This window comes from Chanodichthys erythropterus, chromosome 21, assembly GCF_024489055.1.
Source record: "Chanodichthys erythropterus isolate Z2021 chromosome 21, ASM2448905v1, whole genome shotgun sequence".
NCBI classification, from domain to species: domain Eukaryota; kingdom Metazoa; phylum Chordata; class Actinopteri; order Cypriniformes; family Xenocyprididae; genus Chanodichthys; species Chanodichthys erythropterus.
In genome coordinates, this window is record NC_090241.1 from 30,165,030 (window position 1) to 30,190,453 (window position 25,424).

At 37.2% G+C, this 25,424-nt stretch overlaps 1 protein-coding gene across 5 annotated transcripts in view; it reads right to left on the reverse strand.

Annotated features, from left to right (window-relative positions):
• Positions 1 to 25,424, reverse strand: part of LOC137011566 (immunoglobulin-like and fibronectin type III domain-containing protein 1) — a 39,391-nt gene that overhangs the window by 10,689 nt on the left and 3,278 nt on the right. Inside the window, exons 2-19 of one of the 5 annotated variants that reach the window (XM_067374500.1) lie at positions 20,195 to 20,282; positions 18,296 to 18,325; positions 17,032 to 17,151; positions 16,024 to 16,163; positions 15,564 to 15,663; positions 13,053 to 13,094; positions 12,854 to 12,899; positions 12,475 to 12,655; positions 12,239 to 12,352; positions 10,995 to 11,163; positions 10,195 to 10,467; positions 8,539 to 9,504; positions 7,770 to 7,889; positions 5,503 to 5,859; positions 3,063 to 3,187; positions 869 to 1,013; positions 485 to 778; positions 38 to 334 (exon numbers count right to left, since the gene is read on the reverse strand). In XM_067374500.1, the coding sequence (XP_067230601.1) occupies positions 38 to 334; positions 485 to 778; positions 869 to 1,013; positions 3,063 to 3,187; positions 5,503 to 5,859; positions 7,770 to 7,889; positions 8,539 to 9,504; positions 10,195 to 10,467; positions 10,995 to 11,163; positions 12,239 to 12,352; positions 12,475 to 12,655; positions 12,854 to 12,899; positions 13,053 to 13,094; positions 15,564 to 15,663; positions 16,024 to 16,163; positions 17,032 to 17,151; positions 18,296 to 18,325; positions 20,195 to 20,243 (3,568 nt within the window). In that variant the 5' untranslated portion in view covers positions 20,244 to 20,282. The remainder of the gene's footprint in view (positions 1 to 37; positions 335 to 484; positions 779 to 868; positions 1,014 to 3,062; positions 3,188 to 5,502; positions 5,860 to 7,769; positions 7,890 to 8,538; positions 9,505 to 10,194; positions 10,468 to 10,994; positions 11,164 to 12,238; positions 12,353 to 12,474; positions 12,656 to 12,853; positions 12,900 to 13,052; positions 13,095 to 15,563; positions 15,664 to 16,023; positions 16,164 to 17,031; positions 17,152 to 18,295; positions 18,326 to 20,194; positions 20,283 to 25,424) is intronic. The other 4 variants (XM_067374501.1, XM_067374502.1, XM_067374503.1 and 1 more) reach the window with 4 other exon arrangements.

Consider the following 25,424-nt stretch of genomic DNA (forward strand, 5'->3'; position numbering starts at 1 on the left):
CACAAAAGTTCTCTCAGAGATTATTTTAGTAAGTCACCTTTAGTGCCAGCCTGCACATCCTCCGTCTCCATCAGTTCACTGGTGCCTTCTTCAGTCTGGGCTCTGATACGGTAGCAGTATCTCCTTCCATGGTCAACATCAGTGTCTTTATAGTGGGCTTCACCTGGGATCTGGCCTAATTTTTTCCATGTGTTGCGTCCAATTTGGTTGCGCTCAAGTATGTAATTTTTAATAGGGCAACCACCGTCATCTTTTGGTGGTCTCCACTTGACCTCGATGCAGTTGGAAGTTGCTTCAACAATCTCCAGAGGTCCAAGTGGGGGGGTAGGCTTATCTAAATGAGGTAAATAGTTGAACTTTGGTATGTTTTACAATATATGTTGGTATATGTTGAACAAAATGGTATACAAACTTGTTACCAATGTGTGCTACATTATTATTAAAAATACAGCCTGTTTTATTAGTGAGGTTTTTTTTTACTTACCAAGCACAACTAGGTTAGAAATGGCTTCCACTGTGCCAAACTCATTTTTGATTTTGATTTTGATCTCCCCAGTGTCTTTACGCTGTAATTTGGTGAGAAGCAGACGACTTTCACCCTCTGAAATCTCAATCTTGCAGTGAGAATCTGGCATGAGCTCTTCACCATCTTTATACCACTGAACTTTGCATGGCTCACGGCCAATAAATGGAATTTTAAAGGTGGCTTTCTGATTGTGTTTGACCACAATCGGTTTTGCAAATACTTCAATTTCCTTGGCATTGAATCTTGGTGGATCTTAACACAAATAGAATTTTAAAAAGTATAAACGTGAAATTTAGAACATGCGCATATGAAATACAAATTAGAAAATGTTAGAAAACAAACCTTCAACTGCAATCACACATTCGGTTTTACGCCCATCAGCCTCAAATCGATATTTTCCAGCAAATTCTTCCGATACTTTGGCAATTTTCAGTTTGTGAGTGACTCCGTCTTTACTGATGGTTATACCCTCAGTGGTGCCAGTAATCTACAGTGAAATGTAAAAAAACAAAACAAAACAAAAACAGTGTGTATGTGTTCTATTAATGACTACAGACAGACACACATACCATAAATCATATTATTAGGGATGCTCTGATCGTTCGGTATCGGCCTAACAGTCTCTCATTGCTCTTACCTAAATCTAGGAGTTGCAGTGTTCCTATTTGTTTTTGTCCTCAGTCACATTTTGGACAATGTTTAAAGGTGCCGTAGAACATGTTTTCAAAAGATGTAATATAAGTCTAAGGTGTCCACTGAATGTGTCTGTGAAGTTTCAACTCAAAATACCCCATAGATTTTTTTTAATTAATTTTTTTAACTGCCTATTTTGGGGCATCATTAAATATGCACCGATTCAGGTTGTGGCCCCTTTAAATTCTCGTGCTCCCCGCCCCCGAGCTCACGACTGCCTTAAACAGCATAAACAAAGTTCATACAGCTAATATAACCCTCAAAATGGATCTTTACAAAGTGTTCGTCATGCAGCATGTCTAATCGCGTAAGTATGATATTTATTTGGATGTTTACATTTGATTCTGAATGAGTTTGATAGTCCTCTGTGGCTAAAGCTAACATTACACACTGTTGGAGAGATTTATAAAGAATGAAGTTGTGTTTATGAATTATACAGACTGCAAGTGTTTAAACAATGAAAATAACGACAGTCTTGTCTCCGTGAATATAGTAAGAAACGATGGTAACTTTAACCACACATAACAGTACATTAGCAACATGCTAACGAAACATTTAGAAAGAATTTACAAATATCACTAAAAATATCATGTTATCATGGATCATGTCAGTTATTATTGCTCCATCTGCCATTTTTCACTGTTGTTCTTGCTTGCTTACCTAGTCTGATGATTCACCTGTGCAGATCCAGACGTTCTGCCCTTGTCTAATGCTTGAACATGAGCTGGCATATGCAAATATTGGGGGCGTACATATTAATGATCCCGACTGTTACGTAACAGTCGGTGTTATGTTGAGATTCGCCTGTTCTTCTGAGGTCTTTTAAACAAATGAGATTTATATAAGAAGGAGGAAACAATGGAGTTTGAGACTCACAGTATGTCATTTCCATGTACTGAACTCTTGTTATTCAACTATGCTGAGGTAAATTCAATTTTTAATTCTAGGGCACCTTTAAATATACCTTATGTGTTGTAATTATGTTCGCTTTGACATTAAGGGCCTATCATACACCCGGCGCAGTGCGGCGACTTGCGACGCAAGTGTTTTTTGCTAGTTTCAGCCTGACGCAGTTATCATTTTCACGTCCTGCTCCACGTTGGGCGTGCTGGTCTGAAAATGAGGTGTGTTCAGGCACTTTGTTGGCGTGTTACTATTTTGAGGCAATTGAAATAGACTTTGTCACTGAACCACTGAAACCTGGTCTAAAGTCAATGGTGCAGTATTTGCTTTTTTATTTAAAGAGCATGTTAGTAATACGCGCCTATGCGGGTGCACAATGCATGTACACTCTGCTTATTACTTGCGTAGCAGAACACAAACATGCCACATATTAAAAATAAAAGGATTACAATGTAAAAGATTATTATTGTGTGCATAAAAATAAAAAATGCTTTGGTGGAATCTGGCTTTTCCTGTAGATGGTCTGCTTGTGAGCGAGGTTAAAGCTAGAGCTAGTTCCCCTGCTAGAGAAGCGTAACTGGCTTTTAAAAGGAATGGGAGATGAGACTCTGATTGGTTTATTGCACGTTATGCCCAAAACACACCCATTACTCTTTAAGAGAATAGGGACAACACTTTTAGACCATTTTTCCCGGCCTTAAACTAGCAAAAGTGGATTCGGACATGCCCTAAGTGTACCGTGCGTTTTAGACCATGCACTTAGATTGTTAAAATAGGGTCCTAAGTCTTGTAGGCTCTTTAATAAGCCAGAACATCCTAATATGGATAGCTTTTTTCATAAGCCTTGTTTGTTAAAATGTTCATTGGTATCAGCTGCAAAAATCTTGATCAGAGCATCCCTACATATTATTTATACATATATAACATGGCATCTTTATACCTCGTTGCCATCTTTGGACCAGACACCCTTACATTCAGCATTGCTGAGTTTGCAGACCAGTTCAGCTGCCTCTCCCACAATAGCTTTGCAGTCTTCCAGCCCAGCAGCAAAGTGAACACCAGGATCTGCAGGCGATTTGGGGTTGGGGGTAATTTAGATGCATGGGAATTAATTACTGTTCAAGCATAGTTATCATTTTGCTGCATTGCTAGGTAAATTGTAGTCTACACATTAATTGAGGCCTGCTGTAGCAATTCTACAACAGTTAAATGTTATATTTTGTAAGTACTGACATACATATTTTATAACATGTGTTAAAATGAAATAACTGTCATTCAAATGTGAATGAAAGTTAACAGAAGTTTGTGAGAAGAAAAAATCAGGTGATCATTGTCTTGACATATCTTCAGTGCTGACTTCTTAGAATCCGTGTCTTCTTAGAACTCATGTCATGATGATAAAAAAAAAGCAATTATGAAGCATTTCTGAAGGGCCACTACACATTTCAACTGACTTATTGTACAGTCATTCTTTTCATTCCAAAAGTGTATAATTATTACTCTTAGGTGAAGTTGTTTAGTTCACATAATTCTCTGAACTATTCGTCAGCTTCACCAATACGGAGCAAATATTTGAATGCTTTTGGTTGTATTATCAGTAACACTTTACAATAAGGTTCATTAGTTAACATTAGTTAATGTATTAACTAACATAAAAAAAACCATGAGCAATACATTTGTTACTGTATTTACTAATCTTTATTAACGTTAGTTAATAAAAAATACAGTTGTTTATTGTTTGTTCATGTTAGTTCACAGTGCATAATTAACTAATGATAACAAGATTTTAATAATGTATTAATAAATGTTGAAATTATCATTAACAAAGATTAAGTGTAGTTCATTATTAGTTCATGTTAACTAATGTAGTTAACCAATGTTAACTAATGAACCTTATTGTGAAGTGTTACTGTATTATCAAATATTGTTGCTTTTCTAATAACAATTAGAATACTTTCCAGTTCTTTTTCCATTTAGTATTGTTTATTCTCTGGACACCATCCATATATAATGTACTTTTGTGCTGAATTTGCTCTACAGTCTCCACGTAAATGATTGAGTCACTTTCGTGTGAAGAATGCCAACTGTTTTGGCAATTAATAATCTTGCAGGTATTCTGTTTGAATCTGTTTGACTCTTCAGGTCTTCTAATTTGTCTTCTCATAATTAATGTTTGTGAGGTCATATTTGTTTGCATTTACTAAGATCTTATCATGTCTCGGTTGCTCTGATTAGTGAGCGAGGTGATTTGCCTTTAGCATGACAAGCAAGCGTGGTGAAGACAATACAAGCGCAAACAGCAGACACACAAACAGTGCATAAGAAATATCTGGCACATTGCAGACTGGGAGGGATACTATTTTTTAACCAATTTATTATTGAATCTTACAAGAAAACAAACATTTTTTTCACTTAGGTGGTCCCCCTCCAATTATATAAAGATTATTTTTTTCATTTAATTTATTTAAAGGAACAGTTCACTCAGAGATGTCACTCCAAACCTGTATTTTTTTGGGTATACACAAAAATTCTATTTTATAAAGAATTTTCACATAGATCTTCCATGACAGTGCACATTGACCACTGGCTGTCAAACTCCAAAACAAGCAACTAACCAACTAACTAACTAAATAAAAGACAGTACAAAAATGACAGCATACAGGTTTGGAACGGCATGAGTATGAGTAAATAATGACAGAATTTTAATTTATGAGTTTAATAAACAAAGTTATCCAACACCCACTGGCATTACGTAAAAAAATTAATAAATAAATAAATTCTCCTGCCTACTCAAATCAACTAAGCTTGCTCATCAGATATGCCTTCACAAAGTTTCAACAAGCACATTATGCCGCAGAACTGCTGATATGAATATGCATATGCTTAAAAAGCCAGTTTTACAGCTATATGGAACCTAAGGGTATAATCGTTAAATGAAGAGCATGTGGGACAGTGAATCTGACAAAGTTTCTCAGTGGAAAGTTATCTAGAAATCCACAAAGTTTGTGGTGAGATCTTTTGTCCTCTAAATAAGACCCAAAACACAAAGCATGTTTAGAATAGTTGAAGCTAAATTAAGTAAAATAGGGATGCTGTGATAGAGCAACAATTAAATGTTTGATAACCACCCCCTCAATTAAAGAAGTTTTCAGATGAACAATGTGCAAAAATTTCTCCATAATGATGGGAAAGACTTGTGTTTGGATAACTTTGTTATTTATTTATTTTTTTTGGAGAGGAGGGCTTTGGCTCAGATGATGTGATTGAATTAGACCCACAACTCCTACAGGAGATTGCAGTTATTCCTGATTGCTCTGAATGATTTTGAATAATGACATTGCTTCTATGCAACTGTCACTGCAACTTCAAACATCTCTTACCAACAACTTTCTCCGGAACCTGTAGGCCATGTTTTTTACGGCCTGAACGCTTTCCAGCTTTAGCTGACTCATCCTTTTCATCTTCAGCACCTTTTTCTTCCTCTGCAGCTTCAGTGCTGCCCCCTGTTGGGCCTCCAGGACCTGGTGGCTTCCCGGGTCCTGGTGGGTCCCCAGAACCTGATGCGCTACCAGACCCGGATGGGTTCTCGGAACCTGAAGGGTTGTCAGAACCTGACGGGTTTCCTGAACCTGACGGGTTTCCTGAACCTGATGGGTTACCGGAACCTGATGGATTACTGGAACCTGATGGATTGCCAGACCCTGATGGGGTTTCTTTATCTGATGGGTTACCTCCACCTTTACTCATGCCATTTGGTCAGTCGTGAAGCATTTTGAAGATTGACATTAATATAATAAAGAGGGTTGAAAAGAGCATTTAGGATAAAAAGAAGAACACTTACAACAAACAAGAACATTTAAGAGAACAGTGACAATAACCACCACAAACATGCAAACAATTAACATTTTCAGAGGTCCAGCCTCTAAACGTGCTGTATGAGTGAGTGTATGTAGTTTTGTTTCTGTTGTGTCATACCCACGATGAAATCTCATTGGTCATTGGTCATAATCCTGCTACACATAAATGTGTGTTAAACATATTTACAAATTATAAATCATTTTATAAAGATCAAGATTTGTATGCCATAGTACTTACATAGATTGTCTGCCCACACTGAGAACAAAAATGCTGCATGACTCTGCTGCACAACCAATCAGAACATGATGTTTAATATATGCGGAGATATATGGCCAGTGAGATTTCACAGTGGGCGGGGCTACCCAGTGTGGCACCACAAATATAGAAACCAAACCAGAATATAGTTTCTGAAACATTACACACTGACACTGAAAACACTGACACAACAACACACAATACAGGTACATGAACAACAAATAAATGAAACAAACAAACAAAAAAACAAAAAAAGACAGAGTAGCACATTTAGCTTAATGATTTGGGAATTTGTGTGGTAGAATGTACATTTTGTAAAATTTAAATTTCATTGAACATTCAATGATAAAGGAAATACAAAAGATTTATTATTTGATGTAGTGTTTTTAGTTTGATCTCATTTTACTGATTCATATAGAAAATTGCATTAGTTGTGATCATTTTTTAAAAGCACTCCCATTTCTCCTATGTTAAAAGTAGTATTACTTAAATACACACATCATTCTTAAAGGAACACTCCACTTTTTTTGAAAATAGGCTCATTTTCCAACTCCCCTAGAGTTAAACAGTTGAGTTTTACCGTTTTCGAATCCATTCAGCCGATCTGCGGTTCTGGCGGTACCACTTTTAGCATAGCTTAGCATAGTTCATTGAATCTGATTAGACCTTTAGCATCGCACTTAAAAATGACCAAAGAGTTTTGATATTTTTCCTATTTAAAACTTGACTCTTCTGTAGTTAAATCGTGTACTAAGACCGACGGAAAATAAAAAGTTGCGATTTTCTAGGCTGATATGGCTAGGAACTATACTCTCATTCAGGCGTAATAATCAAGGAACTTTGCTGCCGTTCCATGGCTGCAGCAGTGCAATGATATTACGCAGCGCCCGTGAGCCCCTGCTTGCACAGGGAACGTGCCTTGCAACCATGGAGACGTTTGTGAGAGACGCTGCGTAATATCATTGCACTGCTGCAGCCATGATGCGGCAGCAAAGTTCCTTGATTATTACGCCTGAATGAGAGTATAGTTCCTAGCCATATCAGCCTAGAAAATCGCAACTTTTCATTTTCTGTCGGTCTTAGTACACGATTTAACTACAGAAGAGTCAAGTTTTAAATAGGAAAAATATCAAAACTCTTTGGTCATTTTTAAGTGAGATGTTATTGGTCTAATCAGATTCAAAGAACTATGCTAAGCTATGCTAAAAGTGGTACCGCCAGAACCGGAGATCGGCTGAATGGATTCGAAAACGGTAAAACTCAACTGTTTAACTCTAGGGGAGTTGGAAAATGAGCCTATTTTCAAAAAAAGTGGCGTGTTCCTTTAATCAAATAATGTTAATAATCATACTTAATCAGTCTTATTATTATTATTTAAAAAAAAAAAATTCTCATGATATTAAAATATTCTGTTAAGATCTGTTTGTGTTACTACTTGGATTGGAAAAGAAACTTTTTAGTTAAAAAAAACACCATTTAGTTTGTGTAATCATTCATATGAGCTGGATTTAGTGTGTTCAACCCACACTCTTACCAATCACTGTGTCTGGTATCAGTGGGCCTTTTCTTACACGGGTACGGCCCGCAGCTTCCACTTCCTGCTTACAATGCTCCCTGCTCACATCTGGAACTGGGCTGGATGTGTTTGAGTTTCCTATCATGATTTTTGATGTAAACTATAAATTAATCAGCATAGTGCAATGCTTTGATTGTGTTGTGTGTTTATATGACCTGCAGGATGTAGGTGTTTTGTGATGATAATTGCTTATGTTTGTGCAGAGTAACATCAGCTTATAAGCAAAAAGAAAGTTTAACAGGCTTTTAACGAAAAGCCTGTTAAATGAAGTCACAAGCAATAGCAATGACACAAATGTATTTTCAGCATTTCAGCATCAAAAAATTCTAAAGATGGCTGCACGTTTCTCTGGCGCATAGGTCTAGCTTTGTTTTAAATTACATAACATTAAATAATATATATGGCAGTATTATACTTCAATTAAATGCTGTTTTTTAACTTTCTATTCATGATTATAATTCATCAAAGTGATTTCTGAAGGATCATGTGACACTGAAGAATAAATGTATTTAACATGTATTTTAATTTAATTGAAAACTTCTTAAAGGGTAACAGTATTTTACAATATTGCTGTTTTTCCTGTATTTTTGGTCAACCCCTGGCTGAAAGTTTGGCCTGCCCTATTTTCTGTAAGAACCAACCACTTTTGCAATGTTACAGTACATTTTTATAAAATAATAATCTATATAGTGTAGATATATTTTGTGTCTCCTTGTATATTTCTTACCTACGACAGTCTCCGGTACAAGAGGTCCTGCTCGCTGACGCTTTTTTCCATCTTTGTCACCTCCTCCCTCACCACCGCTTCCTCCAGAGCCATCAGCGCCACCGGCTCCACCAGCAGCTCCAGCCCCTCCAGCTCCATCAGCTCCTCCAGCCCCTCCAGCTCCTCCAGCTCCATCAGCTCCTCCAGCCCCTCCAGCTCCTCCAGCTCCATCAGCTCCTCCAGCCCCTCCGGCTCCTCCAGCCCCTCCAGCTCCTCCAGCTCCATCAGCTCCTCCAGCCCCTCCGGCTCCTCCAGCCCCTCCAGCTCCTCCGGCTCCTCCAGCCCCTCCAGCTCCTCCGGCTCCTCCAGCCCCTCCAGCTCCTCCGCCTTCTCCAGTACCAGTAGCTCCTACAGCCCACACCGCTCCTACCGCCGCTGCAGCACTACCTCCAACTCCACCTCCAGCCTTCTGAAGCCTTGCTGCCTCAGCAGCTGCCTGTGCGGCCATTGCAGCAGCTGCCGCAGCGCCCGCTGCAGCAGATTGCTCAGCACTCAGGCCTTCACTTAAAGCCTTGAGTTCAGCCTGCTTCCTGACCTCTTCCTCTGCTTTAGCTTTGGCTTTAGCTGCTGCAGTCTGCGCTGCTGCATTTGCTGCGGCTTTAGCTTCGGCCTCAGACATACCTTTGGCTTTAGCTGCAGCAAGAGCATCCTCTGCAGCTTTAGCAGCAGCTGCGGCCGTAGTAGCTGCAGCCGCCTGTGCAGCAGCTTTTGCTGCTTCGGCTTGAGCTGCAGCTTTGGCTTTGGCTTCTGCTTCTGCTGCCTCTCGTTCAGCCTGGAGTTTCTTAGCAGCCTCCAAAGCTTCTGCCATCTCTTTCTTGTTCCTCTCGGCCTGCTCAGCAGCAATCTTCTGCAATTCATCTCCACCACCGCCTGCCTGAGTGGTTTTACGGGCTTTCTTCTTGCCCTTTGATGCAGAATCTTTGTCGGCTGGTGTGGAAACAGTATTACCAACAGATTTAGATAGTGCTTATTGAATTTATTGAGGATTTATATCATGTTAATTTAACGCAAAAAATAATGCATTATAGATATAAAACAAATGATATATTGACTTTAAAGCCAAAGTCTGCAATATCTTTATTTAGGGGCTTTTTATTTTATTAACAGAGTCTTTATTTGTGGACAAATTTTGCAAATATTGACATATGCTATTATTTGTGATTTATTTGAATTCTTAATCAACAAATCATAATCAGATTTGATTTTTTAAATAATTGCACACATATGTTCTAATAAAAGGGCTGTGATAATTTGTGATTAAATAATTACATGATATGCAGATTAATTATTTAATCACAAATTATCACAGCCCTTTTATTAGAACATATGTGTGCAATTATTTAAAAAATCAAATCTGAATTCATTGACAGCCTAATAGAAGTGCCGTCAATTTGACATTTAAATTTAGCACAATTAATTGTATTAGAAATAATGAAATAAAAACTATTTATAGACTTAAAGACACTTTATAATTTGGGGTCTTGCAAATGATATATGTGATAATTTACAGTTTAATTAATCAGCATGACGATGCATTTAATTTGATTACATTTTTATTATTGGACAGAACGTATTTCTAATAATTGGGGGGGGGAAAGAAAAAAAAGTTGCACTTACCTTCTACAATCAGCCAAGCACTGCAAGACTTAATGCCTGCTAGAGCAGCATAGATTCCAGCATCCAAAGGCATACAATCAATGATTCTCAGACGGTGGATCAGTTTATCCTCTGAACAAGTAATCTCATATTTTTCATTGTTTGAGAGAGGTGTACTTTTTAGGGTCCAAACAATCTCATTAATTGGCTGAGTTAAGACACACTCAAAGATGGCATCCTCTCTCTCTTGGGCCGTCACCTCCTTTATCTTCAGGGCAAAGTCCACAGGGGGAACTGTGTGGTAAATATGGACAAACACACCTCAGTCAACCCATGATGACATTATGCATTCTGCTGAAAAAACGGCAAAGCTGTTCACCACAGTATGTACCTGTAGTGTTTTGGATGTTGGTGGCTCCTCTAAGCCTTTTTTTGAATGGAAATACACTAGTAAAAAAAACTGACTTATGGTATATTACTATATCATTAGTGTTGCTACTAACACTACTGTTGCTACTATAGCTGCATATACACATGGCAAAAGAAGCAAAAACACAATTTATATTAGCAGACCAGAGACTAGAAACATCACATGCTGAATTTATTGTAACTGTCAGAAGTGTGACCAAACAGATGTTTAGACCACTTTATTGATTATAATGGAATCGATATAGTTTTGACGCATCAAAGCACACAGCTCACATCCGGTGTAGACGTGTTTTTATGTTGGTTAACCAGCACCAAAGCAGCATGGGAATTCAAGCTGGTCTTTTCAGCAGAGAGTCTAATGACAAATAAACAATTGTTTTGTGAAAACCTACTCTTGAAATCCGTTGAAAAGATATTGACACCCTCAACATCCACTTGATAGATTCCGGCATCTTCTTGACTGAGGTTTTTAACAGTGAAGATATACTTCTTGCCAACTTGTTTTAGAGCGTGTTTCATTTCTCCTTCAGCTTCTTTGCTGAATGGAATCATGACACCATTCTAAACAAAAGGGAAAAAGTTATTTATTTATTTATTTTTTACCTGATGCATGTTCATGATGCATATAAAAAACAAAAATGTAAGGCTGGTGCTCATAGTGGTGCTGGCTGAATGGATACCACTAGTATAGCATATTTTGCCTATATAAAACAGGCTTTCAGAAAAAGCAATGATAAAATCAATTTTCATAGCCATGCAAAAAAAGTTTTTGAATTATACATGTCATAATAATTCAATTAACTTCCAGTTGGGTGAATTCAGTACAATGGTAGTACGCCACCTACTGGACTGAAGTGTGAAGCACTGGATGGAGCACTGGAGGGCAAACACCACGATTATACTGTTAAAATTCTTAAATTACCGTTGTTGTTTTGTTCAGATATTATTGTATATGAACCAATTCATAGTTTTTATGTGACGTCACACCCTTGGGCAAGGACACGCCCACCTGGAGGGCAAAACAAGGCTTTCCTCCATTGCCTTGCCACTCATTTTTACCCGGTTTGTGATAACTACTAATATAGCAAGACAGTGATATTAAAAGACCAAAGTCAGTATACACTTTATTAATGATGCATACTATGTACCCAAGCAGATGAACCCAGAATATAAACAATGGGCAGTTTCTCATTAAGCATTTTTCCAAAGAAACCATTATAAAGAAACGGTTAACCAGTTGGCGTATTGCGTTCCTATTCTGGGCTCATCTGCTTTCATGTACAAAGTGTGCATCATCAATAATGTGTATAAAAGGACTTTAACTGTTTTTCATGTTAAGAGTTTTAGAACGTCCCACTGTTTTGAGTAGCTGAAATACTGCAGCAGGTGTTGTATATGAATCACAAGCACCCAAAACTTGCATTTTGTTCACATGTTTTTGATTTTCTTCTTTTGATGCATGCTCGCAGGTCTCCGTGGCATCACGTGACTGAAAACTATGAATAGTAAGTGGCTGTCTGTCGATTGTCAGGGATAATTTCAATGTGTCTCTTCATATGCTCAATGTCATGCATTGATTGTTTGCAACTAGCATTGATCTTCTGTATGCATCGCACCTTTTTAACACAGTTCTCACCTTGTACAGAAAGATGCGACTGTTGGGGTCTTTGAGCTCCATTTCCAATTCAAAGGTAGCAGCATCCTCACCCTTCACCTCAATTGGTTTGAGATTACTGAGATGTTGGATGAACTAAATCAGTGAAACAAACAGAACAGAACAGTTTGTCTCCTCATGCAGTTGTACATCAAGTCATGAATTGTGAAAGCAATTCTTTGAGAAACCTTCTGTCATCCTGGCAGCTCTTTCTTTACCTGTGCCTGCTCCTCTTCTCTTTCCTTTTTCATCTCGACCAGTCTCTTCAGCATGCCGCGGAAATCAGTGATGCCATACTCGGAGCAAATGCGTTCGTAGTCTTTCTTTTCAGCACTCAGCAGCAATTCCCAAACTGACTCGTCAATGTCACCTTCCTTTTTCACCTCTTTTTTGCCAGCACTTTAAGAAGATTGTGATGACAAATATGAACTTCAAGGCAAACGCTAGCACTTAACTGGGTTAGCGTAACTGATTTTATAATATGAGATGGGCTAATTAACTATGGCAAGAATCAGACGTATGAATAGAGCCTAATGTGAAACTGCACAGCTCATGACATGGCATTAATGTGTAATGTAATGGAAACAAATGTCTCACCTTTTCCTGAGCCTCTTTCTAAACTCTATTGGGTCATCTGTTACAGCTTCAAAATGCAATCAATAAACAGAAGGAAAAGAATGCTTATGTGTGCCATATTCAATGTCAAACGTATCCCATTAAATCATTTTTGGTATAAAGAACTGCTGTCCTAAGCTGAAGAAAATCCACTACCACAATTTCATCACAACTGTCTTACCTGCTTCAGCCTTTTGCATTTCTTTGCTTTTTTTGAATCCAACTGAAAATAGAAAGAAAATACTGTGTTTTCAGCTTTTTTTTTTTCTAGTAATAGCTCTACTTTTTTTTTGTGAATAGAATAAGAAATGACTAACATTTACACTGTTAAAGAGTTGCTACACATGCTAAGACATGCTAAACATGGCCAAAGTTTCAAAACATGTGTTGGACGTATGACGGAGTATTTCTGTGCCAAAAATACTCTTCCAAATTGTTTGGGCACTTCTCCCCGAAGAGCAGGCGTACACACGTCGACCAAAGCGAGAGAGCAAGAGCATGCCCATTAATGCACATTCAGCTTTACAGAAGTCATCGGAAACGCTGCACAGGTCACAGTGCTCCACGAATTCAAGAATGTCACCAAAGAAGTGTTTTTTTGGTTGTGAGGGAAAGATAACCTTGCGTCCCAAAGAACCCAGCTTTAAAGGAACACTCCACTTTTTTTGAAAATAGGCTCATTTTCCAACTCCCCTAGAGTTAAACAGTTGAGTTTTACCGTTTTCGAATCCATTCAGCCGATCTCCGGTTCTGGCGGTACCACTTTTAGCATAGCTTAGCATAGTTCACTGAATCTGATTAGACCGTTAGCATCGCGCTTAAAAATGACCAAAGAGTTTTGATATTTTTCCTATTTAAAACTTGACTCTTCTGTAGTTAAATTGTGTACTAAGACCGACGGAAAATAAAAAGTTGTGATTTTTTAGGCTGATATGGTTAGGAACTATACTCTCATTCTGGCGTAATAATCAAGGAACTTTGCTGCCGTTCCATGGCTGCAGCAGTGCAATGATATTACGCAGCGCCCGTGAGCCCCTGCTTGCACAGGGAACGTGCCTTGCAACCATGGAGACGTTTGTGAGAGACGCTGGATAATATCATTGCACTGCTGCAGCCATGGAACGGCAGCAAAGTTCCTTGATTATTACGCCTGAATGAGAGTATAGTTCCTAGCCATATCAGCCTAGAAAATCACAACTTTTTATTTTCTGTCGGTCTTAGTACACGATTTAACTACAGAAGAGTCAAGTTTTAAATAGGAAAAATATCAAAACTCTTTGGTCATTTTTAAGCGCGATGCTAACGGTCTAATCAGATTCAATGAACTATGCTAAGCTATGCTAAAAGTGGTACCGCCAGAACCGGAGATCGGCTGAATGGATTCGAAAACGGTAAAACTCAACTGTTTAACTCTAGGGGAGTTGGAAAATGAGCCTATTTTCAAAAAAAGTGTAGTGTTCCTTTAAGTGGAGTTTTGTGCTCACACATTACATTAATGCGCTCTCGATATTTGTTATTAAAATAACCATAGAATCTGATGGTTACAATCACTTTTTTATTGGTTAAAATTAAGGGGAGGCACTACAGGCAAAAACACTGTTTTTTCAGGCACCTGTCAATTTTGAGATTTTGCGCTTTTTGGCTTTTCATAAAGTGTTTTTTCAGACTGGTGGAAAGAAAACATCCAAAATGCACTTTTAAGTGTACATTTTATAGCACTTTATCTATTTGCGTCTATAGACTTCAATTGTAAATATCTTTAAAGGCCATTTTCTCAAAATGAGTTTTTTTCTCCTGCTCTGAGTCACAAATCTCCACTTCTGCAGAACTTACATACACCAAACTTTACAGTTTTATTCCTATCTATATTCTGAAGGTTTTTACAGAGGGATTTGTTGATATATAATTTGCCTGATTTTATAAAACATTTTATTCCTAAAAAAATGGTGAAAATATATTTTTTTCTGGCTGTTGATAGTATTTTCTGATTTATGGAGTGATAAAAAATTCTGTAAAAACCTTTAAATTTAATATGTCCAAAACATTAAACGAGAATTTTGAACCTGACGTCATCCAATATTTCAAATTTCAGATTTTTCTAGATATTTATGCAAATTAGCACACATTTAATTAGATAACATTTTAGAAAACTTGTAATACAAAAAATGTTTGCAATTTTTAATGCAATCAACCAGCTGGGGAAGTATGTCTATTAGTTAATTTTTTTACCCTATTCACCTGGGGTGTCTCGCCTTAAAGGAGAATATCTCGTGTTTTTTCCGTGGCTGCTTGAGCCCTCAGGGTCGGCGCTTATGGTTTCATAAACAAGGCCCAGTTTGACGCTAAATTTACAGAGTCGGAACTGCAGGTGGTGAGTAAAACTGCTTCAAATGTCTGTTTTGTTGGCAATAAGCGCCTAAGTACATATAATGTAAACAACACAAACGTATTGAATTCATAAATTCATTATTCATCATTCACTATATGCTATATTCATTATAGTGATTCAAAAGTTATCCATGGACAATGCGATGGTGTATTGTGTGTGTTTAAATACATTTGTGCAGCTGACCATTGACAGCTTGCAGATGATTGCTACGCTACTGTGCTTGCTTGGCAGAAAACTGTGTGTGATACCTCCCCTTTAATAATAAAAGTAACAAACTTGGGTTCTTTAAGAAGTGTGTCTTACCTTCAATGACATTAAGGACAACGGTGCAAACAGCCTTCCCATATTCATTTGAGGCGTAGCATTTGTAAGTGTCAGCTTCTTCGCCAGTGACTTTAGGCATCTGCAAGTTAATGATCAGAGGGTTTGTAGTTTTGATTAATATTTCGTACTAATTGGATGACAATGATAATGAAATGATCATTTAAAGGTAAAGTGTGTAATGTTTGAGCCACGAAAAGATGTCCGCCACAAAGTTGTGCCATTGGTTGTGACAATGTTGATGTGTTGGGCTGCTCAAACAACAGAAGCAAACAGTGGCACAGAGCAACTGAATTTACACTATCTGGGGGAATGAACAAATGGCTACAAATATGGCTTGTTTACAGTTTCTTTTCAATGCATTTGAGAAATTAAAACATTGCACACTTCACCTTAAATATTGAGTAGTAGTTTAAAAGTAAGGCTAAAAGCCTGTGCATACCTCCAAAGTGTGTTCACTGGTTGTGGGGTCATATTTGTTCTGAAACTTTTGGGGATCCTTCATTTCTCCTTTAGCTCTACGCCAGGTTACAACAGGTGTTGGGTTTCCAGACACTTTGGCTTTAAAAATGGCCAGCTTTCCTGTTTTATGAAAATTGCAATTTGAATTCTTTATTAGGTCAATATTAAAGGCTTTCAAATACAAACTGTGAAAAATATTTTGACTTTTTTCATAAGCCAACATAGCTCTTGTGCCTTGACAACATTGTTCTTGTTATCAAACATGCGTTGGTTGTAAATTGCAGATTTTACAGCAATCTTCTTTTTTTCCAATTATGTGTACATTTATTGGAGAATTTGTTCAGGTACACTTCTAGTCAAAAGTCTGGACTCACTTGTCTCAATTTATGTATATCCATTATGAAAAAATGTTTGAAGTTTAGTTTTGTAGACAAATATAAATTAAGCCTGTGTGAATTTCTGTACAAAACATACATTTTAATAACAAGTCAATACCCAGCATACTGTAGATTATATAAAATGCATCCCAGTTGGTTGAGTGGATATCCAGAGTGTGCAGAACTCGCAGTATTTCATAGTTTCAATGACTTTAGTATTCTTATGAAAAGGGGAAAATAGTAATAATAAAGAATGAAAGAAATAATAAATGAAATGTGTTACACATTTGTGGTCTTGCTCTGTGCATTTCAAACTAGCATGAAATGGGATATATGCTATTCAGTTTCCTTTCCTCTGTGCATATATAGCTGTGGTCACATGTTAAAGCTGGAGGACAAGCAGCGAACTTGATAAATCACTCATCTACTGTGCAAGTTAAATCTGTGTAACTGCAGAGCTTAGACATTTAGGGCAGTAAATCTGTGTGGTAATCCTCTGTACGTGCTCATAGCTTGTTAATTTCACATCCAGGATCGTTTAGCTCTCAACTGTCACTTCTAATCATATTTGCATTCGCTTTTGTAGTGTCTTCTTTTTTTAATGTGCTTACCTTCTTGAATGGTTAAAGCGATGGGTTTACGCGTGAAGTCGGGAGTTGTCATCCCCTCAGGAAGTTCCTCAATGTACTGTGTAATCATAACACCGGGAACCTTAGATCTCCTTTTGATGCCTGAGAGAATCCACATTGAGGGTACAATGTCAGAAAATAAGGGGGACACAAAAACACAGCAGGTGCACAGTGACATAACATATGCTGAAAAATCATCCGCATGAATGTCTATGTGTTGAACTTGAAAAACAATTTACAAAACCGTACAAAAAATTATATATTTGAAGGTAGAAATGTTTCCAGAGGTGATCATATCTAAGACATCCAATGATATTTTAACCATGAAAATGTAAAACAAACACAACAGATCTATATAAAGGCTATTCACACAAGCACATTTCAATCAAAGGATTTATACTTTCATTAATTTGATACGTTACTCCACATAGGAAGAACAGACATGCCAACTAGTCACTGACCTGACTAATATATACATAGCTAAAGCAGATTTCTATCATTTTTGGTCTGGAATGAGGTTTACTTAAACATGAAAATAAGCAGGGCAGTCTGAAATCTGCCCCAAATGGCTCTAAAATGGAGCTCGCTGCAGTTCCATTTTTCACCACAGATTTACATTGGAAAGCTGTGGGGTGCTGTAGAGCTACTCCGCTTAGTATCATTATACATGCCTGTCAAAGCTATGCATTTTAACATATCCTACTCAATTTATGACTTAAAATAGTCTAGAAAATCCAAAAAAAGTATTTGTTGCAGAATGCTGAACACATTTGCAATTTATTATTGATTTGGTTTATATAGAAGGTCTTTGTTTTGGATGAATATTTTGGTTGGGCACGGCCCTATACCTGCCCTTAAAGATGAACCACAGCTGCCTTTGCCTAACGACAGCCATGAACTTTACACATTTTTATTTATTTATTTATTTTTTAACTCTAGCGTTGCTGCAGAATTGAAACCTTTAAACATGGTTTTGTTTCCTGGAGGCCGTTAAAGATCGCCACCCATAGGCTCCCAGATAAACTGTAGAAGTCAGATTCAGAATGACAGCAATCTGAACATTCATATGCACATTATAAAGTTTGACTGGATATCATGATATATTGGATATGATATGATATGATATGATATGATATGATATGATATGATATGATATGATATGATATGATATGATATGATATGATATGATATACTGGATATCATGACATGCATGCAGATTCAGGTTGCTGTCATTCAATTACCTTACCTTGTCTCTTGAGAGGTAGAATTTCCAGTCCTGGTACAGTATAGCCACAACATACAGTACAACAGCAACAAATGAAGGGGAAACAAAGAAGGAGAGCACAAAATTGTGAATCCTGGCTCTTTTTTTTCTTTGAGAGGATTATGGACAAACACAAATTTACTCACAAATACAACCAAAAACACAGGACAAGGGAGAAGACGGGGAGATTAAAGCAATAAAACATAATTATTCAATCCACTAAGGGGTTGAATGTGAGATTACAATAGACGAGACTAGAGAAAGTGCAGACAAACTGGGAAGGGAATAAAAGTGTAAGACCTGTTTCACACAGCATACATTAGCAGCAGTTTTTATTCTTGTTACAGTATTCACACTGCTGCCTAGCGGAAGTATAGCTGTGAGTTCTAAGCGTATTTCGGCTTGAAAATATACTATAAACCAAAATGTCTGTTCTTTTCAAATATGGGATTTTTGATGTAATATACAGTAAATTACATGAGTGAACATCTAATCACTTAACAGTTAAATTTAGTAAATCTAACATGATTTAACGGTGCTTTAATACCCGATTGGTCAATGACAGGTTTCAGCGGTGCTCTGTCGTCCATGGCAACACTGAAACTGGCTCTACTTTCATGTCTCATGTCACATAGCAGTTATCAATTGTAGTAAACATCGACCCAAAGGTCTTCACATATTAATACTACTGCAGTGTTTGTTTGCTACACTAAATGGAAATAGTACTATTTTTTTATAGGGGCAGTTTTAATATTATATACATGCACTTCTTTGTTTGCATTTGCAGTGTGAAACAGGCCTGTTTTTAATGTCCTGCAATTTATATATCATCACCCATCATCATAAAAAAGGAGGGTTTATAAATAACATAAGAGGAAAAAAAAGGAATAAAAAATGTCTGTTTTAATAAGGTAAAATAAATCCCCTCCTCAAAGCAAATGAAATAAATAAAGCAAATGGAAAAAAAATAAATAAAATAATCAAAGGAAATAACTAAGTGGGTGGATTTTTTAGAAAAAATTTAATGATGTAAACTGGTTTGTTGAAACATAAGAGCTGTGAGTTGTGCATACAAATTTGAGTCCAGCCTGGTCCAGTTCTTCCGCTTTTCTTTTCTGGCTCTATGTGCTGTCCTTCACAACACAGACACTTCACATTCTGGTTGGTTGATGGTCGTTCCTCGCATCCATGGTTACACGATTCAAAGAAACCCATGCTGAATAACAGCATATGCTCACAGGGTTGTTTAGTGAGCTTCCAGATGAAGGACTTGCTAGGCACTGATGAAGACTCTGATTGCATAACACATTCACAGCCTCTTCTTCATTTGCATCTTGGCTAGTTTCCAAACCCACAACCTATGACTTTAACCAGCTGTTTGATCATTGATGTGTTTAAATAAATTTGTGTAGTTAGGTTAGATTTAACATTGGCTTTTATCTCGATATCTTGCTCTTCTAACCCCTCAGGGACCGATATATTATTCATTTTGCAATAGAGAGGAGGTCATTCGATTTTATCTGGAAAATCCGGCATTGCCTTTTAACGTAGCTGCTTACCATGGTAGAACTTTTCTAAATGAGACTCGCGTCCTATCAAGTGTGTCAAATTCCATTGCTATACTCTAGTCATTATGAATACAATGAAAGCTGATTAACTAAATTGCATCCTCTGGGAATAGTTACCATTAAGAAAGAGAAAGAATTACACAACAAAAATTCGATTTTTTTCCACCATCATCTATGTTTCTCTACTGCAAGTCTTCATAGAGAACATGGCTGGATTTGTTGTTTCAGTAATTCGGTAATAGAGCAGTTGGACAAGGTTCGGTGCCGGTGTCAGCCTGCCATATGGGAGAGAGAACAATTATATTGTTCTTACCGCCTTGCCCGGCAGCAGTTGGATCTAAAACCTTGGCTTTTTTCATCATCTTGATGCAGTCCGATGGCTCAAGAATTCAGAAGTATCTCTGGGTAAGAGAAAAGCAATATGAAAGGTCAATTCAATTTCAGTCTTATTACACATTTGGATATATGCTAAAATGTTTGCACGGGATGCAGTTAGAAGTTAATTTTATGATAGTGAGCCAATGTGCTTCTGAAAAAATTGTCCCCATTAATATTAGGTGCAACTAGTATTTGCACATTTAAATAACCTATTAAGTCCACACAGTTTAGGGAAAAGAGCAATTCAGGTGAAATAGGCACAAAGATGGAGCAAAGTAGGACGGCAGTTATCCCATCTGTTGGGATGTGATGCAGTGTGACAGTGCTGTGCATTATGTTCCATTAGAGAGGCTTTGGGCCTAGTCAGCAAAACCTCCACGGCTGAAGTCATTCATCTTTTCAAATCCACTCACATATACAGTTCAGATCCAGTCAGTGTGTCCTCACTACTATACTAGCACTAGTGTAGCACTAATATGGGATTTTGACATGTTTGGATTCAACTGTCTCCAGCAAGGAGACAAATTGGCTTTGAGGAGGAGAGCTGAAAATATTCTTGTGAGCATGTGTTCGAGATTTTAAGCTTTGTTTCAAAACCTAGTGTGCTGTCTACTGCCTTCATAGGGGGTGTCACACAGGATGTATGCACCCATTTGTGCTGTTTTAAATGTGTGCTGTGTTTTCTGCGTGGACACATGGCAGACGAACATCTTTGCCTCGTGCACTGTTTTTTTTTTTTTTTTTTTTTTTGACACAATGACAAGCTAGCTCTTTATGAATAAAAGAACACATCCTTGATTGTGAAGGCAGCATCCTAACTGAAATAAAACCTTGTAAGTGACTGAATTGCAAGCCCGCAAGCCAGAAAAATAGAGTTCAGTGCCAGGCACGACTCAAGTGTTCTTTGCTAGTTTCAGCCCGACGCAGTTATCATGTTCACTTCCTGTACCATGTTGTTTAAATAGAAAATGCATTTGCGCCCATTTGTGCGTTCATGGGTGTGCTGGTCTGAAATCATGGTGTGTTCAGGTGCATTGGCGGTGTGTGTTGCTATTTTGAGGCAACTGATATAGATGGGGCAATATTTTTTTGTTATTTAGAGATTGCGGTAGTAATATACGCCTATAGGCATGTGTACACTTTGGTTATTAGACACACACACGGACGCGCAGCAGCACATGCCAAATATTAAAAATAAAAGGATCACAATGTAAAAGATTATTATTGTGTGCATAAAGATAAAAATGCTTTGGTGGTATCCAGCTTATCCTGTAGATGGTCTGCTTGCGCACTTTAACCTCGCGCACGAACAGATCCATCTCCTCACTAGAGAAGCGTTCAGTTTTTCCGCTTTGCAAGTCCTGCCATGTAAATAACGAATTCACCCTGACATGAGCACAACTGGCTTTTAAAGGGAATGGGAGATGAGACTGATTGGTTTATTGCACGTTAAATCCAAAACACCCCCATTACATTAAGAAAATAGGGACAAACCTTCTAGACCATGCGTCGACCATTTTTCCATCATTAAACTAGCAAAACTGGATTTCGCACTTGTGCCGTGCGCTTTAGACCATACACTGTAAAAAATGACAGTGATTTTAACAGTAAAAGACTGTAAAAATGCTGCGGTGAAAAACTGTCAATTGGTTTACAGAAAGTAAACTATACTATATACGGTGAATAACTGTAATAGATCTAACGGTACATTTAATGTAATTTTACGGTAAAATACCGTTAAATTCACAGTTTTTGGAAGTGAAAAATAACAATTCATTGTAAAATTTACAGTGAAAAAACGTAAATTGACATTCCCACAATTCCCTGCGTGACACTTCACATTTGATATATTTTCGTTGAAACTCAGTTTTTCTAATCAGTTATGTACATTAGGGTTTTATGTTACATCTAATTTTGTTAAATTAATGTTTATTGCATTTTTAAAATTTCATGCATGTTACCATGATGGTGTTTAGTGTGTGTGTGAATGACACTGTGTGCGCCTTTTATATGTTAGTGTTGTCCTTCTCAGCTTGTGGAAAATCTGCTTGTGATGAACTTTGATTCATCATGTGACTCTTATCACCACTGTGTTTGGTGACTGTCAGTGTATTATAAAGGTACAAAACAGATCGTCGCTGTCCGATGAAAACCACGTATGTCCATTTTTTACAGATTTTGAGATTTTTCGATTGATTGAATGTCCAGGTTCATTTCCGTATACAGTATGCTTCACATATCTAAATGGCCAATGAAAAGTTGTGAAATCATGTCATCTGCTTTCACGTATATCCATTTGTTGTCAAAGCTGTCAATCTCGCCGCATATCTCCCGCCCTGTGGAAGCATCTCGCCGGTCTTGTGAAGTTTTCATCGAAGCTCAGCACTGGATAGCCGAATAACACTGCCAAATAAACATAGCCTGGTGAGACAATGACTTTCCTTTATCGAGGTAAACGTTTCCCCCCGACGCCAGACGTACGTCTAGGAGTGACAAAATTACGGTAAGACTGTGCAAACAAAGTATCTGTCTAGCATTACCATGTCAGTGTATTGATTCATTGTCCCTTCATAGTTTGCAAGAGACATTTAATACATTTATAATTAATATTAAATAAACTAAGCGTAAGCCTAAGATGTAGGCTATTTAATAAACTGAGCGTATTCATCTGTCAATATGAAACGTGACTTGGCCATTCTAATTAATGATCGGAAGAACGTGTATCGACCACCGTTATTGTAAAATATGCATGTATGTCCAATTAAACTCAATTTTGGTCAAATGTGGATTATATCATTACACTGGCAAGAATATGGTTACATGTAAAGATGCCGTACCAACTATGACAACGCTACACTCAACTGCTTTTGAAATACAGTGTTTTTTTCACTTCCTGAAAAGTAACCGTTTTGGACATACGTGAGTTTCATCGGGCAGCGACGAGATATTAGTACTTCATTAGGTTGGTAAAATAACATTATATCAGTTAATGAAATATGTTATTTTACCGTAAATTTAGCAGATTTTTTTTTACGTTGCTACTGTATTTTTTACGGTAAAGTTCTGGCAACCACAGCTGCCGTTTTTTTACTGTAAATTTTACTGGGATTTTTTTTTACAGTGTACCCTTAGATCATTAAAATAGGGCCCTGAATGTGATTCAAGGCCCCGATATACTATACTCACGGCAATACTCTTTCATTCTTTGCTTTATATATATATATATATATATATATATATATATATATATACAGTATTAAAAAATTAAATAAACACACAGAAAAACGTACCTTTTACCGATAAAACTTGTTATATCAGAAAAGCGAAACATATGGAGTTGGATAAGTGATGCAAAGTCCAAAATATATTAGTTTACAAATCGTGCACTTTGGTAAAAAGCGTTTTGAAGTCATAACATACTATTGTGCAAGGAGACATGAAAACAAGTCTTTATTAATCCATAATCTGACCGTGTAATCGTAACTGCATGAAAACAATTAAAACCACTTGCTGTTTTACTGAATCTAGTGTTCATTTCAGTTGGAAACTGCAGTGATATGTACGTATTGGTACACATTTTTGCGACTCGCAAAAACGTTCCCACGTGTACGTCTTTCCATGAGACCATGTTGCAAAAATGACAGCTGTGAGAAAGTGGTAGTTTAGAAAGCATCTGATCATAGCGATGTGGATATGTTTGTATCAGCTCTGCAGTTCACCGGCATCATGTCGACAGAAGAGGTAATTAAAATCACACTGTTATGATTGTTTGAATATAAAGCATATTTGAGACTATAGACTATATAGATCTGGCTTTGTAAGACTATAATTTGAATTAATCCCTTTACTTTGGAGGACACATTGACATTACAGTACAGTCCTGAACATTAATTTAATGTGTCCTTGAACGAAAGTGAGACTCTCAGGAGCACGTGTAAACATCACATCCTTTTGATTTTTCCGGCAAAAACATCCTTCACATAAAAATCAGTTACAGGCTTACATAGACAACCTAGGAAGTCAGGGAAGGTCTTGTTTTTTTTTTTTTAAAGTTTCATTACAAGCTGTTTACACATTGCCACTAAAAAAAGCAAATAATACATGAAAATTCTTACATAAAGCCCCTTTAAATGAAACAATTTTCATCAATAGTTTTTAGTACTGAATGATATGTTTAAAATTCTTCACGCAGCTCATCGCAGTGCATTACAGGATTCCCTCAGTGAAAAGTAATTTCTCTGAAAGCTAATTTTGTCCGAACAGGGTGAAATGCTGTCTAGGTAGGCAGTCGACTAGGTTTTGGACAGAGCTTGTTTATTTGGAATGATCTTGTAGTCTAGGGCCCTCAATGACTCTTGTCCCGCTCTTGTCGTTGACTCCTGCTAATGGTAGTCTCAATCTCATTTCAGAAACTGAACAACGCAGGTTGTTTTATGGACAGGCTATCTTTTTTCATAAATAACTCTATGAAATTGCATTCAGTGCTACATCAGTCATCTGACCAAGTGGCATATTCCATACACAATAGTGTGCTGATTGGCCTCTTATAGACACTGCACAGAGCATAATGGAATATAAATGCAAGTGTTTTGTGGATCACAAGCTGCTGAAATCTGACATTTGAGTATCATCCTTCAACATGCATGTGATTCTTTGCACTCATCATTATGCACGATTTGGCTTGTCATTTCTGTTGGCGTAAAACCTGCCAGCTATTATTTCAATTTGTTGCATCATGAATAACACAATGACAGTTACATTACTGCTTCGGATGGTAATACACATTTTTGCTAATAATTATCAGCTTCAGGTTGAACAAGTGAATGCATGTACCATGTACTGAAGTCATGGTAACAATAAAGTTCATAAAATTAATTTGCATTAAGCATCATAAGCATCATCTGAAATTAACAGCATTTATTAATATAGATCAGTGTTAATTTCTGCATATACCAATACATTTATACCATTTAAAGATGCATAAATTAGCATTAGTTCATGATTTATGAATTATTTTGATAACGTTGTCCATTGTTATTTGATGATACCTAATGCATTACAATAAGGTTCAATTCATAACATTAGAATACAATAAAATGTAATGTTTATACTATGGCAAAGCAAAATAAATATCCACATATGTTTCCCATATCTTTTGTTGTTCA